This window comes from Ruditapes philippinarum, unplaced genomic scaffold (assembly GCF_026571515.1).
Source record: "Ruditapes philippinarum isolate M1 unplaced genomic scaffold, ASM2657151v2 ctg512_1_1_1_1, whole genome shotgun sequence".
Lineage (NCBI taxonomy): Eukaryota > Metazoa > Mollusca > Bivalvia > Venerida > Veneridae > Ruditapes > Ruditapes philippinarum.
The window spans coordinates 93,029-109,817 of record NW_026851568.1 but is presented as its reverse complement, the minus strand read 5'-3'; the positions used below and the strand labels follow the sequence as shown (position 1 = coordinate 109,817).

Here is a 16,789-nt window from a genome sequence, read left to right as displayed (position 1 = left end):
ATATAAATAACATATAACAGCAAAGCAAATAATCCACTCAGATTTATAAAAAGAAATGTCAGAACTTCCAACAAAAAGGTTAAAGAAACTGCCTACAAAACTTATGTAAGGCCCCAGTTAGAATACAGTTCCACGGTTTGGCATCCTTGGCAAAAAAATCTGGTTTACAAAATAAAACAAGTTTAAAGGTCAGCTGCCAGATATGTATACAATGACTACAATTACACCAGTAGTGTATCTAAAATGTGAAGTGATCTTAGTGAAGTATGTTTACAAAATACATGTATATCACTATAGAAAGTTGTTTCTGCTGTCTTATTTTGTTGAGTTTAGAAATAAATTGCATACTTCTGCAAACAATCATATGTATACTTAATTACACATCTCATCTATACATATGAAATATAGATAATATACAATGAGAACAATAGCCATAAAAGACAAGTTTTGTCCAAATTTTCTTATTTTTACTGACTTTAAACAACCAGTTGGCAAGTCTTTTTAAACCAAGATGCTTTTATGTGAATTAAGTATTTAAACAGCTTATTGAAATAACTTAAATGTTTCAAATGAAAATTGAAACAGTAGCGATGAGGAAATAAGTGTTCAAGTGTTCAAGACAATAATTATTTTCTTTAACATTGACATAATACGCATTTAGAATGATCACCCGATACTACATTTTAGCTGTAAATACAATAACTTATTGTTACACTAAAACATTTAAGCTGTTGTGTTTGAACTATCATCATACAGATAATTATTTTAAAACATATTTTCCTTGATTATATCTCATGTTAAGTAATGATGAAGCAAAAGAAAAATAACAAAGAAAAATAAAAAAAACTTGTAAAAAGAAAAAAGGAAATGAATTTCATCTTGATTACAACAGAGTCACCTGGCTATGTTGTTTTTTTTTCTAATAGTAAATAACTTTTAACTGTTTAAAACAGTGTACATGTTAGACTTCATGCAATTTCTCTTACATTCAATACAAGTACTTGATGTTTTTTTCATATATAGATGAAGACAATAGTAATATGATTAAATGACATTTCATCACTTAGATATCCCCCAAATCCCTGGTTATGGCACAGAGCTATATTTGATATAAGTTTCTGGCGACCCTTCAGCCAAAGACCTAAAATCGGCATATACTCAAAATAAGCCTAGGTAAGCCTGCTGGCTACCTTGAAAACTAATGTTTTATTCCATGTCATGTGCTTGATGTGTGACAAATATATTAGTTTGCTGCAAAATGTCATTATAGTCGAGCATTGTTAAGAGCAAGATGTACAGCAATATTGTTCAGGATGATAATTATATGCATCAGCTCAACAATTAGAATTTTTTCAGTATTTGACCAAGTATATCATACATACAGTGTATATATACATACATAGTGCCTTATCATTACAATGTAATTAATCATAACATGCAGTATATATACATGTATATCATTTCACAAATTTTATTTTCCAGGGAATTATATCGTATGGATTTTTACCTGCAAAAAAGATCAGTCCATTATAACAAAGTGCCATAAATAAAACAATGGAATAGATGAGCAAATACATCGAGATTGATAATTTCTTTATAATGCAATGGAGGTTGCAATGCTAATATTTCAATGAAAGATTAAATATAGGTTGAAATTAAACATCATTGGTCAAGATGCAAACTCTTATTTAATTGACCTTTTGTGAAGGTCAAGGACAGAATATCCATGAGAATTCAGATAACAGCAAGGGCCAAAATGTTGTTCAAGATCGGTCTTACAGTTATCATTCTTGTAGCAGTTTACATGTACTATGCCATTAACCTTGAGAGCATCAAGGACACATTTGAGGGAACAAAAGACTTGGTAGAAGACAATGATCTGGAGATATCAAAGAATGAGCACACTGCTGATGACACAGTCAAAGTTGATGATGTTAAACCTGATGAAGGAAAAGAAAATGACAAACGGTAACTTACATGCTTGAATATGTTATGTTTATAGGGCGATCATCACAAAATTATTATATCATGACATTATGTATCGTCAAATTTCTTAATGGTTGATTTCATATTGATTGAAATTTCGAATAGCAGTGCAACAAATATTGTTTCAAAGCAATATTTTAAAGAAATAAATGGTAACTCTAAGTCAGTGTGATTGCATTCTTTTTGCTATGAAATTCTTTGACGGAGTACAAAGGAAGCAATTAACCAAACTGTTTGTATTGTCTTTGCATGCTTTAATTTTCCACAAGGAAACATTTTCAAAATTTGAATAAAAAACAAGGTGCACAATTAAAACAATACTGAACAGTGCAGACTGTGATCAGATGTACTGTCTGAATAGTGAACAGGGCAGACTGTGATCAGATGTACTGTCTAAATAGTGTACAGTGCAGACTGTGATCAGATGTACTGTCAGAATAGTATACAGTGCAGACTGTGATCAGATATACTGTCTAAATAGTGTACAGTGCAGACTGTGATCAGATGTTCTGTCTGAATAGTGAACAGTGCAGACTGTGATCAGATGTACTGTCTAAATAGTGAACAGTGCAGACTGTGATCAGATGTACTGACTGAATAGTGAACAGTGCAGACTGTGATCAGATGTACATGAACAGTGCAGACTGTGAACAGCATGTACTGACTGAATAGTGAACAGTGCAGACTGTGATCAGATGTACATGTACTGTCTGAATAGTGAACAGTGCAGACCGTGATCAGATGTACATGTACTGTCTGAATAGTGAACAGTGCAGACCGTGATCAGATGTACTTGTACTGTCTGAATAGTGAACAGTGCAGACTGTGATCAGATATACTCTCTGAATAGTGAACAGTGCAGACTGTGATCAGATGTACTGACTGAATAGTGAACAGTGCAGATCATGATCAGATTTACTGTCTGAATAGTGAATAGTGCAGATCATGATCAGATTTACTGTCTGAATAGTGAACAGTGCAGACCATGATCATATGTACTGACTGAATACTGTATAGCGCATTATATCTGCGGTGTCAAATGTTGGCGTTTTTAAAGTGTTTTGAATTGGTGGGGTCATAAATTGGCGCAAACGCTTTTAGACCGCCAAATTAAAACACTTGTTGGCATAAATATGGGGTCATGAATTGGCGATTACAAATAAAGAATAAAAAAAATAAATAGAAATAACACTGGTCACGCAGTAGTTAACTGTCCTCGTTTATTTTACGGCATACGGTATACCTATGCTTGGTCACCTTTATCTTTACATCGTGCTAATTCTTATAATTAACTGGGATCAGACAGGTGTAAATATGGTACCGTGTGGTAACTGGACCATGGAAGAGAAAGGTATGCCCTATTATCCTGCAGTCTTTAAAGCGTGAAAAATTGTTCACGGTCACCACAACTGATTGCTATATAATTACAGTTATCATTAGTTTTATTTCAAATTATGAAACATAACAGTGAAAACAAAACAAATACTAGTTTACTTAAATTCGATAATAAATGACATTTAGATTTGTTTCTCGTCGTGTGATCATCTTCGTAATAAATACAGTATATAGATATATAATTAAATGAGTTTCGTACCAAGACTTAAAAATAAACAAATTCTTTTCAGCTTACTTGTAATGTTTATCTTTATTACAAATAATCAAGGGAGATTACTCGGACAAACCAAAGCTATTTTACCATGAGTTGTCTACCTTTCAAAGAATAATGGCGATGATCTAAAATGGCGGTGCTTTAAATTGGCGGTGTTTTGAATTGGCGTTTGACCCTGACCGCCAATATAGCCAAATATAAACCCCCGCCAAAATAAGTACTTATACAGTAGTGAACAGTGCAGACCATGATCAGATGTTCTGACTGAATAGTGAACAGTGCAGAACATGGTCAGATGGCATGGCTGTGGTATGGGTAAAAGTAGCTTCTGCCAGTAGGATTCTGGTTCAATAGACAGAAAATTGAAATTTATACATGAATATAAATTTGATGCTAAAAAATTTGAAATTTATTAATACTTAAAAATCATTATTGATACAAACTTTACATTTCAGAGCGTTGCTATGGAAACAGAGTATCCATATAGCAGTGGTGTCATGTGGTGACAGAATGGAGGAAAGTTTGATCATGTTTAAGTCGGCTGTACTGTTTTCCACATCACATCTTGTTTTTCATATATTCACTGAACCGGAACAGAGAAAAGCATTTGAAGATCAGGTAAATGAACAAAGCAACTTGCTAGATAATAAATAGACCTATAATAGACAAAAGTAAGTAGTTGTAAGAGCTTTGCCTATAACTCTTGTCAGAATGAAAGTTACTGTTGACAGTGTTTACATTAATTGAATTGGTTTGCATAAATGTATTTGAAACCAGAGTACTTGATTTTTTGTAACCTATACCACACACTGGATAAAATGCTGTAGAAAGACCATGGTACTTATGTTAGTTTTTTCAAAAATGTAAAATATAGGTATATATAAGTAACACCTTAATATGATAAGGCTTACGCATTTAGTGTCCCAATATTCAATGTCAACCTCAGCTGATGTCATAATGAAATACATCATTTAAATTGAAATAATGAATAATCAAGCAAGAAATGATATGATTGTATAACAATAACAACAACAGAGAAAAAGTGCAATACAGGTAGGCAAACTAACATAATTAACTGTTTACAACAATATTAATAATAATAAATACACATGAAGCCTTATATTATGAAAATTCAAATGATAATTCAAGTTACAGCATTATCAAAATACATATTGGCTCATGAGTTATTTTAACAGATAATTAATTAAAAAAGATTAATTTTATGTTCATTTGGATGCTGTTGCCTACTCCTGTCTGCACAAAATAAATGCTTTCTTATGCAGCTTTTGGATATATTAAAGAAATCAGTCAACCAATATTTTACTAGTGTTTATAACAATTCTTAAATTTGCAACAAGTAAATGGTGAAATTTTGTAGAGAAAAATTGACACAATAAAACTTAACATTTTATTTTTCCAGCTTGACTTCTGGCCAACAAAGTATAGAGAGAAGATAGATTATCGTATTTATAACATTACATTCCCATCTACAGATGAGATTAAAGCTGATGATTGGAGGAAATTGTTTAAGCCATGTGCTTGCCAAAGACTGTTCATTCCAGTATGTTCTTTATTTTTATCTTTATACATTTTTGTTAACAAGCATGGTCAAAGAATGATGTTGTATTTATTTTTAGCTCACCTGTCACAAAGTGACAGGCTGAGCTTTTGTGATCGCTTTTCGTCCGGTGTCCAGCCGTCGTCCGTCCGTAAACTTTTACTTTAAATGACATCTCCTCATAAACCACTAAGCCAATTTCATCCAAACTTCACAGGAATGTTCCTTTGGTGGTCACCTTTAAAAATTGTTCAAAGAATTTAATTCCATGCAGAACTCTGGTTGCCATGGCAACCGAAAGAAAAAACTTTAAATATCTTCTTTTAAAAAACCATAAGAGCTAGAGCTTAGATATTTGGCATGAAACATCTTCTAGTGAGTGTCTACCAAGTTTGTTCAAAAAAAAGCCCTGGGGTCAAAATTGGCCCTGCCCCGGGGGGGGGGGGGGTCATTGATTTTCCCTATATGCATATAGTAAAAACTTAAAAAATCTTCTTTTAAAGAACCCAAAGAGCTAGAGCTAAGATATTTAGCATGAAACATGTTCTAATGGGTGTCTACCAAGTTTGTTCAAATAAAAGTCCTGGGGTCAAAATTGGCCCCGCCCCGGGGGGTCATTGATTTTCCCTATATGCATATAGTAAAAACTTAAAAAATCTTCTTTTAAAGAACTCAAAGAGCTATGGCTAAGATATTGAGCATCAAACATGTTCTTATAGGTGTCTACCAAGTTTTTTCAAATAAAAGCCCTGGGGTCAAAATTGGCACCGCCCTTGGGGGTCATTGATTTTCCCTATATGCATTTAGTTAAAACTTAAAAAATCTTCTTTTAAAGAACCCAAAGAGTTAGAGCTAAGATATTTAGCATGAAACATGTTCTAATGGGTGTCTACCAAGTTTGTTCAAATAAAAGCCCTGGGGTCAAAATTGGCCCCGCCCCGGGGGTCATTGATTTTCCCTATATCCATATAGTAAAAACTTAAAAAATCTTCTTTTAAAGAACTCAAAGAGCTATGGCTAAGATATTGAGCATCAAACATGTTCTAATAGGTGTCTACCAAGTTTTTTCAAATAAAAGCCCTGGGGTCAAAATTGGCACTGCCCCGGGGGGTCATTGATTTTCCCTATATGCATTTAGTTAAAACTTAAAAAATCTTCTTTTAAAGAACCCAAAGAGTTAGAGCTAAGATATTTAGCATCAAACATGTTCTAATAAGTGTCTACCAAGTTTGTTCAAATAAAAGCCCTGGGGTCAAAATTGGCCCCGCCCCGGGGGGTCATTGATTTTCCCTATATGCATATAGTAAAAACTTAAAAAATCTTCTTTTAAAGAACCCAAAGAGCTAGAGCTAAGATATTTAGCATGAAACATGTTCTAATGGGTGTCTACCAAGTTTGTTCAAATAAAAGCCCTGGGGTTAAAATTGGTCCCGCCCCGGGGGGGGTCATTGATTTTCCCTATATGCATATAGTAAAAACTTAAAAAATCTTCTTTTAAAGAGCTATGGCTAAGATATTTAGCATCAAACATGTTCTAATGGGTGTCTACCAAGTTTGTTCAAATAAAAGCCCTGGGGTCAAAATTGGCCCCGCCCCGGGGGGTCATTGATTTTCCCTATATGCATATAGTAAAAACTTAAAAAATCTTCTTTTAAAGAACTCAAAGAGCTATGGCTATGATATTTAGCATCAAACATGTTCTTATAGGTGTCTACCAAGTTTGTTCAAATAAAAGCCCTGGTGTCAAAATTGGCACCGCCCCGGGGGTCATTGATTTTCCTTATATGTGTATAGCAAAAACTTAAAAAATCTTCTTTTAAAGAACTCAAAGAGCTATGGCTAAGATATTGAGCATCAAACATGTTCTAATAGGTGCCTACCAAGTTTTTTCAAATAAAAGCCCTGGGGTCAAAATTGGCACCGCCCCGGGGGGGTCATTGATTTTCCCTATATGCATTTAGTTAAAACTTAAAAAATCTTCTTTTAAAGAACCCAAAGAGTTAGAGCTAAGATATTTAGCATGAAACATGTTCTAATAAGTGTCTACCAAGTTTGTTCAAATAAAAGCCCTGGGGTCAAAATTGGCCCCGCCCCGGGGGGTCATTGATTTTCCCTATATGCATATAGTAAAAACTTAAAAAATCTTCTTTTAAAGAACCCAAAGAGCTAGAGCTAAGATATTTAGCATGAAACATGTTCTAATGGGTGTCTACCAAGTTTGTTCAAATAAAAGCCCTGGGGTTAAAATTGGTCCCGCCCCGGGGGTCATTGATTTTCCCTATATGCATATAGTAAAAACTTAAAAAATCTTCTTTTAAAGAGCTATGGCTAAGATATTGAGCATCAAACATGTTCTAATGGGTGTCTACCAAGTTGTTCAAATAAAAGCCCTGGGGTCAAAATTGGCCCCGCCCCGGGGGGTCATTGATTTTCCCTATATGCATATAGTAAAAACTTAAAAAATCTTTTTTAAAGAACCAAAAGAGTAAGAGCTAAGATATTTAGCATGAAACATGTTCTAATGGGTGTCTACCAAGTTTGTTCAAATAAAAGCCCTGGGGTCAAAATTGGCCCCGCCCCGGGGGGTCATTGATTTTCCCTATATGCCTATAGTAAAAACTTAAAAAATCTTCTTTTAAAGAACTCAAAGAGCTATGGCTATGATATTTAGCATCAAACATGTTCTAATAGGTGTCTACCAAGTTTGTTCAAATAAAAGCCCTGGTGTCAAAATTGGCACCGCCCCGGGGGTCATTGATTTTCCTTATATGTGTATAGCAAAAACTTAAAAAATCTTCTTTGAAAAAACCCAAATAGCTAGAGTTAAGATATTAAGCATGAAACATCTTTTAGTGAGTGTCTACAAAGTTTGTTCAAATAAAAGACCTGGGGTCATAATTGGCCCCGCCCCGGGGGTCATTGATTTTCTTTATATGTGTATAGCAAAAACTTAAAATCTTCTTTGAAAAAACCCAAATAGCTAGAGTTTAGATATTAAGCATGAAACATCTTCTAGTAAGTGTCTACAAAGTTTGTTCAAATAAAAGCCCTGGGGTCAAAACTGGCCCGGCCCCAGGGGTGTCATTGTTTTTAACTACATGTACATTGTATATGTGTATAGTAAAAACTTAAAAAAAATCTTCTTTTAAAAAGCCCAATGAGCTAGAGCTTAGATGTTTAGCATGAAACATCTTCTTATGGGTGTCTACCAAGATTGTGCAAATAAAAGCCCTTGGGTTAAATTGGCCCTGCAACGTTGGGGGGGGGGGGGGGTGTTGGGGGGCCTATATACAGGTGAGCGACCTCAGGGCCATCATGGCCCTCTTGTTCTAAGATGGATATGTATTAGCAAGGTCATCAAGAATAAGAACTTCGCTTTATTAAAAGCCGCAAGGGGTGATAACATTAGTGTTATTCCTAATCATAACCATGTGTTTTACGTAGAAAAAGTAAAACTATTTTCATGACCCACTCTTTGGTTTTGGTAACCCTTTTTGATTACATCTTTAACTTCCATGCAAACAAAGCTATTGGATTAAACCCAAATATATTGGTCCGTCTTAATGAGTTATACATGCCACACCCATTTTCAGGTCGAATTAAGGTCAAGATCAGTAAGAAAATATAAAACTAGCCATTAAGTCTGATAGCATTGACCTAGAAAGTTCAAACAATGCATGTATACCCACACTTACAATGGACTGGTCCAAACTCAAAGCAAGACAAGGCTATTGCTGAAATTCAAGGGAGTAACGGTTAAAGGGACAAGGGAGCATATGGGCCTTTCCGGAATTTTGTAGCAAAACATTTAGCCAAACCTTTTCCATTCATTGCAAGGTCAACTGCTCACAAACAGTATCAAAAACATAACCATGTGTTCTTTTGTGCAAACCAGGTCAACCAGTGACTATGTATTATCTCAGTATAGCAACTGGATAACATGTTAGCCAATTTACATAAAACTGTAAACACTGGAAAGTTACATTGGAATAGTGGGCTGTCATTTTTATCTGCCATATAAAATTATGTGATCAATTAACATTACATTGTAAGTATTTATTGCAAGAAACTATAAAGCATATTTCTGGTTTGTATTCCATTCCTCAGTTTAAGATATGACTTACTGTACTTTGTTTTGTTTTTTTGCTAATCTTAAATTAAATTTTCAGGAGTTACTAACGGATGTGGATGCATTGATATATGTGGATACAGATGTTCTTTTCCTCTCCCCTGTTGATGAAATCTGGGCGTATTTTCACAAGTTTAACTCCACCCAGCTGGCAGCTTTAGCCAATGAGCATGAAGATAAAGCTATAGGCTGGTACAACAGATTTGCAAGGCATCCATACTATGGTGTTACAGGTAAAAGACTGAAAATAAAACAAAAGGGGTCACAGTGGCTTGTATTAACTTCTAACTATTAGTCATACATTTTCAAACAAATGTTTGTGTTTTTAGCTCACCTGAGCATGCTCAGGGTGAGCTTTTAGGATCGATGATCGTCCGTCGTCCGTCCGTCGTTGGTCCGTTCACATTTAGTTGTTAACACTCTAGCGGTCGCATTTTTGCCTCAATCATCATCAAACTTGGTCAGGATGCTTATCTAGTTGATAGCTTGGATGAGTTCGAACATGGGTCATCTCGGATGAGAAACTAGGTCACAAGAGCTAAAAATAGAAAAAACCTTGTTAACACTCTAGCTGTCACATTTTTGCATCAATCATCATCAAACTTTGTCAGGATGCTTATCTAGTTGATAGCTTGAATGAGTTCGAACATGGGTCATCTCAGATGAAAAAGTAGGTCACCAGAGCTAAAAATAGAAAAACCTTGTTAACACTCTAGCGGTCACATTTTTGCATCAATCATCATCAAACTTGGTCAAGATGCTTGTCTAGGTGATAGCTCGGATGAGTTTGAACATGGGTCATCTCGGATGAAAAAGTAGGTCACCGGAGCTAAAAATAGAAAAACCTTGTTAACGCTCTAACAGTCACATTTTTGCATCAATCATCATCAAACTTGGTCAGGATGCTTATCTAGTTGATAGCTCGGATGAGGTCGAACATGGGTCATCTCGGATGAAAAAGTAGGTCACCGGAGCTAAAAATAGAAAAACCTTGTTAACACTCTAACAGTCACATTTTTGCATCAATCATCATCAAACTTGGTCAGGATGCTTATCTAGTTGATAGCTCGGATGAGGCCGAACATGGGTCATCTCGGATGAAAAAGTAGGTCACCGGAGCTAACAATAGAAAAACATTGTTAACACTCTAGCAGTCACATTTTTGCATCAATCATCATCAAACTTTGTCAGGATGCTTATCTAGTTGATAGCTCGGATGAGTTCGAACATGGGTCATCTCAGATGAAAAAGTAGGTCACCAGAGCTAAAAATAGAAAAATCTTGTTAACACTCTAGCGGTCGCATTTTTGCATCAATCATCATCAAACTTGGTCAAGATGCTTGTCTAGGTGATAGCTCGAATGAGTTCGAACATGGGTCATCTTGGATGAAAAAGTAGGTCACCGGAGCTAAAAAAAGAAAACCTTGTTAACACTCTAGCGGTCACATTTTTGCATCAGTCATCATCAAATTGGTCAGGATGCTTATCTAGTTGATAGCTCGGATGACTTCGAACATGGGTCATCTCTGATGAAAAAGTAGGTCACCGGAGCTAAAAATAGAAAAACCTTGTTAACACTCTAGCGGTCACATTTTTGCATCAATCATCATCAAACTTGGTCAGGATGCTTATCTAGTTGATAGCTTGGATGAGTTCGAACATGGGTCATCTCGTATGAAAAAGTAGGTCACCAGAGCTAAAAATAGAAAAACCTTGTTAACACTCTAGCGGTCACATTTTTGCATCAATCATCATCAAACTTGGTCGAGATGCTTGTCTAGGTGATAGCTCGGATGAGTTTGAACATGGGTCATCTCGGATGAAAAACTAGGTCATAAGAGCTAAAAATAGAAAAACCTTGTTAACACTCTAGCGGTCACATTTTTGCATCAGTCATCATCAAACTTGGTCAAGATGCTTGTTTAGGTGAAAGCTCGGATGAGTTCGAACATGGGTCATCTCGGATGAAAAACTAGGTCACCGGAGCTAAAAATAGAAAAACCATGTTAACACTCTAGAGGTCACAATTTTGCCTCAATCATCATCAAACTTGGTCAGGATGTTTGTCTAGGTGATAGCTCGGATGAGTTTGAACATGGGTCAACTCGTATGAAAAAGTAGGTCACCGGAGCTAAAAATAGAAAAACCTTAAAAACACTCTAGCGGTCACATTTTTGCATCAATCATCATCAAACTTGATCAAGATGCTTGTCTAGGTGATAGCTCGGATGAGTTCGAACATGGGTCATCTCGGATGAAAAACTAGGTCATAAGAGCTAAAAATAGAAAAACCTTTTTAACACTCAAGTGGTCACAATTTTGACTCAATTGTCATCAAACTTGGTCAGGAAACTTGTCTAGGTCATTGCTGGGAATAAATCGAACATGGGACATCTCAGATGAAAAACTAGGTCACAGGAGCTAAAAATAGAAAAATCTTGGTAACACTCTAGTGGCTACTGTTGTGATCCAAATATTCTGTTAATTGGTCTGAAAGTTTGTTTTGATGATTTCTAAGTCAAGATCGAACTTGGATGAAAAACTAGGTCACACCGCCCAAATATGGAAAAACCTTGTTAACATTCTAGTGGTCACATTTTCGACTCAATTATCATCAAACTTGGTCAGGATGCTTGTCTAGGTAATTGCTTGGATGAGGTCGAAATTGCATGTGAAACTAGGTCACCGGAGCTAAAAATAGAAAAATCTTGTTAACACTCTAGTTGCTACTGTTTTGATCCAAGTATCCTGGAAATTGGTCTGAAAGTTTGTTTTGATGATTTCTAGGTCAAGTTTGAATATGTGTCACCTGGGTAAAAAACTAGGTTGCACTGCTCAAATATGGATAATCCTTGTTAACACTGTAGTGGTCACATTTTTGACTCACCTGTCATGAGACTTGGTCAGAATGCTTGTCTAGGTAATTGTTTGGATGAGTTTGATAAGTCAGGTGAGCGATCTAGGGCCATCATGGCCCTCTTGTTTCATGAAAGCAACAATTCATGTGTAAAACCTTTACTGACCTTTACTTTGTGAGGGGTTTTGTTCCATCTTTAAATGTGAAATTGTCTAATGTTGATTTTCAAAATTTTAGTAAAAAAAAACTGAGGACTAACATGGATGAAAGTTTTTTTTAATATTACATTTATTCCAGAATTCAGGATTTTAAGTAATAGAAAGAGCACCGAAACACGAGGCTATCTGATTTGTACGAGGGGGCGTAGCCCCCGAGTATAAATCAGATTGCCGAGTGTTTTGGTGTTCTTTCTCTTTTGTATCATAGTCAAACATAAAAGCACGTTCCCTGTTCCACAATATGAAACCCCGGCAAAAATGAACCAATGAACGAACATCTGAATATGACATTTCTGTCGCTTTCCCTTCTCTGCCGTCACAATATGTAAACCCCAGCAAAAATGAGCCAATCAATGGGCATGCTCTGGAGTGCGGGTAACTAATACCCGCACTCCAGTTACCGCACTGTGCATGTATATGTATACGATTTAACTCGACACTTTTTCAACAGAAAGGTCCCCAAACTATGATACAAGACTCTCAAAAGTCACCTTTTATGGAAAAGGGTAAACACCTATCATAAGACATAGAAATATCATGAGTTTTGAGCCCCTGTTTGTCTTAAGAGTGAATAAGTGAAAAATTTATTAGATGTATTGTAAGTTTGAAATCTCCTTTAATAGATAAATTATGTATTCTATGTTTTGTGTGATATGATAGTGTAACAGTAAATATTTTGTGTATTTGTCAGCATAGTGGTACATGTATTTAATGTTGATTTCAGAAATAGAATATCTCAATACCTTTTGTTTTGTTACACATGTTACTTTGTAACAAACTTTTTGATAAAAATAAAAAAATTTATAAAGAAGCAAATAAGCAGAATTCCGTTATATGGAACTTTTTGTTATATATTTCAGGTGTGAACTCTGGAGTAATGTTGATGAATCTCACGAGACTTCGAGCATCGTCATGGTTACATTCCATGAGTAATTATTACAAGGAATATAAACTGAAGATTACATGGGGAGATCAAGATCTCATAAATATTTACTTCCATTATTATCCTGGTATGCTGGGTTTTTTCTTATACACTTAGAGATATTTTCAGTTTGAAATGATAGTTTATACAAATTTATTTTATCTCAATTGTATTGGAAGCTATAACTTTATTGAAACACTCTTGAATATGTTCCTGGAACAACCCACTAAAAAATGAATGTCAAATTTCTTGCTCAAGGAAACAACAGCTTGCCCCTGACAGGGTTTGAACCCAGGCAGTCAGCAATCCTTAGATAACTAGTCCAACCCGTTTACCACTTGGCTACGCCGCCACTCATGTTTGAAATGTTGAAAATAAAGTTTTTCTGCAAGATTTACTGGTTTAATCTTAATTTATTTTGGGAGGGGGAGTTCATCAGTAAAATCAGTGAATATATTGTTTACTATCATATCATTCCATCAGTATTCTTTAAGCTTTTCATTGACGCATTATTCAGTCACCATATCATCTGTTTTGTCTTGCTTTTTGTCTGCACTATTTCTCAGGAACTACAGGCTACAATTGATTCAATCTATTCAGGAAACTGGTATAGAAAAGAGCTGGACATATTAGTCACTTGTTCTAGTTCTTTTATATCGCGCAAATTTTACCTTTTTCATGTTCAACAAATTGTTTTGATGGAGCTGATAGTTTCCAGTAGTTTTGTTGTAACACCTTATTTATTGCTGTCATTGAAATGTGTCAAACCCTTCATACACCTCTCGTTATAGGTGGTGTTTTATAAAGATTAGTTCAAGGCCACAGTTACAGTGGTTAAGATTTTAGTACTTTTTTCTCAAAGTAAGGCCATGGTTTATAATATAGCCATGTTAGAGCAACATTAGAAAGTAACCTTTAGTGAAATCTGTTTAAATTAGATTTTTGTAAGGACAAAATTTCTTAGGAATAATTTGTCTGATTTATTGCATAGAGATGCTGTGGGAGTAAATCCTTTCAAAATGTTTATACTAATGTATATTACTATAATGTTAATAATTAAGTGTTTTCATAATGGCCTTGTTATTGGGCTGAATACTGTCATTTTAGCCTGAGGCCAAAGGTCGAAGCCTAATATAACAGTCTAAAGCCCAATAACAAGGCCATTATGAAAACACTTAAATATTGACAATTTTAGTAACTAACTACACATAAACTAAAAAAAGTTAATTACTTAGTTAACAAAAAATAACTAATGTGAAATTCCGTTGTTGTGAGGTATTGCAAATGAGATTCATGTTTTAAAAATATATCGGAAACCTACCTTGCAGCAATTCAAAATAGCGTCTTTTTTCAATGAAACAAAAAAGGCAGATTCATAATGGCCCAACTGGGGAGCCAATTACAATTCTGAAATCTCATAATAGCGGAGTTTTCTCATAAAGGCCGTACTTATTGCATAATAGCCTTGTTTTATGTTCATAATGCCTTGTTGAACTTCATATTAGCCTTACATTTGAAGTGAAAACCTGCTTAATATTGAAAAGTTAATTAATAATGACTTGTAAGATACAGCCAAAAGAAGAGAAAACACTCACAGCTTTCTTTTGCATTTCAGATCAGCTGTATTTATTTTCATGTGAGATGAATTATCGTCCTGATCATTGCATGTATATGAGTATTTGTAAACCAGCGGAGAAAACCGGAGCATTTGTCTTACACGGTTGTCGTAGAGTATGGTTCAACGATAAACAACCAGCATTTAAAGCAGTGTACAGTGCTTTTAAAGATGTAAGTGGTTTTCTTAGATTGAGACTAAAAATTGATTGGAGCAGCAAACTATAATTATAAAGTATTCCTGTATATACTGATTAATACATATTAATTGATCTTGATTTCTGCAAGCGTCTAGAGGTACTGCTCCAGTCTTGTATTGAGTTAAATCCATTTTCTGAGAGTATGATTATAATGGGCAAAATAAGTATTATGTTACTTTAAGAGATTTTACAAGATGAGGGTTTTATATGACATGATGGTCTGACAGCTGTAAAATTGTTATGTTGATGTTGATTCTATAAAATTAGGAGAGGAATATTGTAGGTAAGATGTTGTATTGAATTTATATAACAACTTTATCATAGATATTTTTCTTTTATGTATTTTCAGCACTATTTGGGTGGCAGCATAAAATATGATCTCCTGATCTCCATTAATAAACTCCTGAAGAAGGCAGAGACTTCTAACTGTGGAAATATACCTCAGCTCTTTACTAAACAGATAGACGAGTATATCATAAAGAATTCCTAATGTTTTGTATAATGTTCGTTAAAGGGACTCCACTGTGGCCCAAATGCTTTAAAACATAAAATCTGTATTTATTACATAGATCAGCTGGGGCACTTTAAACAGAAAGATATGCAAAGGACGATTAAGGAATATACTCAGAAATATATTGAAAATCATATTTTTATGGTATTCTAAGCCCCATTTGAAATTTTGGGTCATTTTTCACTTTTGAATAATTATTCTGAGAAAATGGAGTGGGCAAACGATCTGAAATTGTGCACACAAGTTGTTGGTCTAGACCTACATGTAATGAATTATTAATCTAGAAAAAAATTCTAATACTGTCATTTCAAAAAACCTCAGTGAAGTCCCTTTAATATATACCTTGGGCACATTATAAATATGATTCCGAATACAGTTCATTGGTGCTTATGAAATGTATGTATACCAAAGCTGGATATTGAAAGTTTGTAAGCAAAAGCTCAGGACACCATTCCGTATTTTAATGACACTAACTCATAATTTGAAGCGAATCAAGCACTAAAATATCAGTAAAATTAAATATTCTTGTTTATTTTGTATTTACCTTTGTAATTGTTTTGTTACAAACATGTACATAACCAAACTTGTCTGTTCTGTTGCTATAATGGCATACTATAAGTAATACTAAAATTGTATGGCTGATAAATTACAAAAGTTTTCTGTTTATTCCAGGAATTTCTTTCCTGTTATGAAATATGGCCAATTTATATTTGATTTGTAACTATGAACTGGTTGTGACCGAACTGAAGGGTTTGGTTTAAATATTATTTATTTATGCTAGATTGTGAAGAAAACTTGCACATGATTGTTGCCACTCTTCGGAGGACTACGTGATTTTAACATCATATGAGGGTATATGGTTGAGACCCCATTAGGGGTTGAACATTCAAAGGCAAAGGCACACACATTTATCTCTGGGGACCAAACCCCTTATCTTAATTTTCAGGATTGATAATAATTAATTGTGAGATAGTTCTTTGTTTAGAAAGATTTCCAAGTTCACTAATAATTGCATTTGTTGAATATGAAAACATGCTAGATAATTGTTAATATACATTGTAAAGAAACACAGTTTTGTAATGACTGTATAAACTGTATTTCACCTATATCATGAAGAGGGAGACAAATTTGTTAACTTTTATAATTTTTTAAAGTCTTATATTTTCATATTTTTTTCTTATATA

At 34.6% G+C, this 16,789-nt stretch overlaps 1 protein-coding gene across 2 annotated transcripts in view; it reads left to right on the top strand.

Moving 5' to 3' along the window:
* The window catches only part of LOC132746910 (glucoside xylosyltransferase 1-like), a 17,960-nt gene extending 1,171 nt beyond the window's left edge, over positions 1-16,789 (top strand). For both annotated transcript variants that reach the window (XM_060736220.1, XM_060736299.1), the window contains exons 2-8: positions 1,483-1,968; positions 4,051-4,213; positions 5,016-5,156; positions 9,323-9,515; positions 13,219-13,368; positions 14,896-15,068; positions 15,444-16,789. In XM_060736220.1, coding sequence (XP_060592203.1) covers positions 1,727-1,968; positions 4,051-4,213; positions 5,016-5,156; positions 9,323-9,515; positions 13,219-13,368; positions 14,896-15,068; positions 15,444-15,584 — 1,203 coding nt within the window. In that variant the 5' untranslated portion in view covers positions 1,483-1,726 and the 3' untranslated portion in view covers positions 15,585-16,789. The remainder of the gene's footprint in view (positions 1-1,482; positions 1,969-4,050; positions 4,214-5,015; positions 5,157-9,322; positions 9,516-13,218; positions 13,369-14,895; positions 15,069-15,443) is intronic.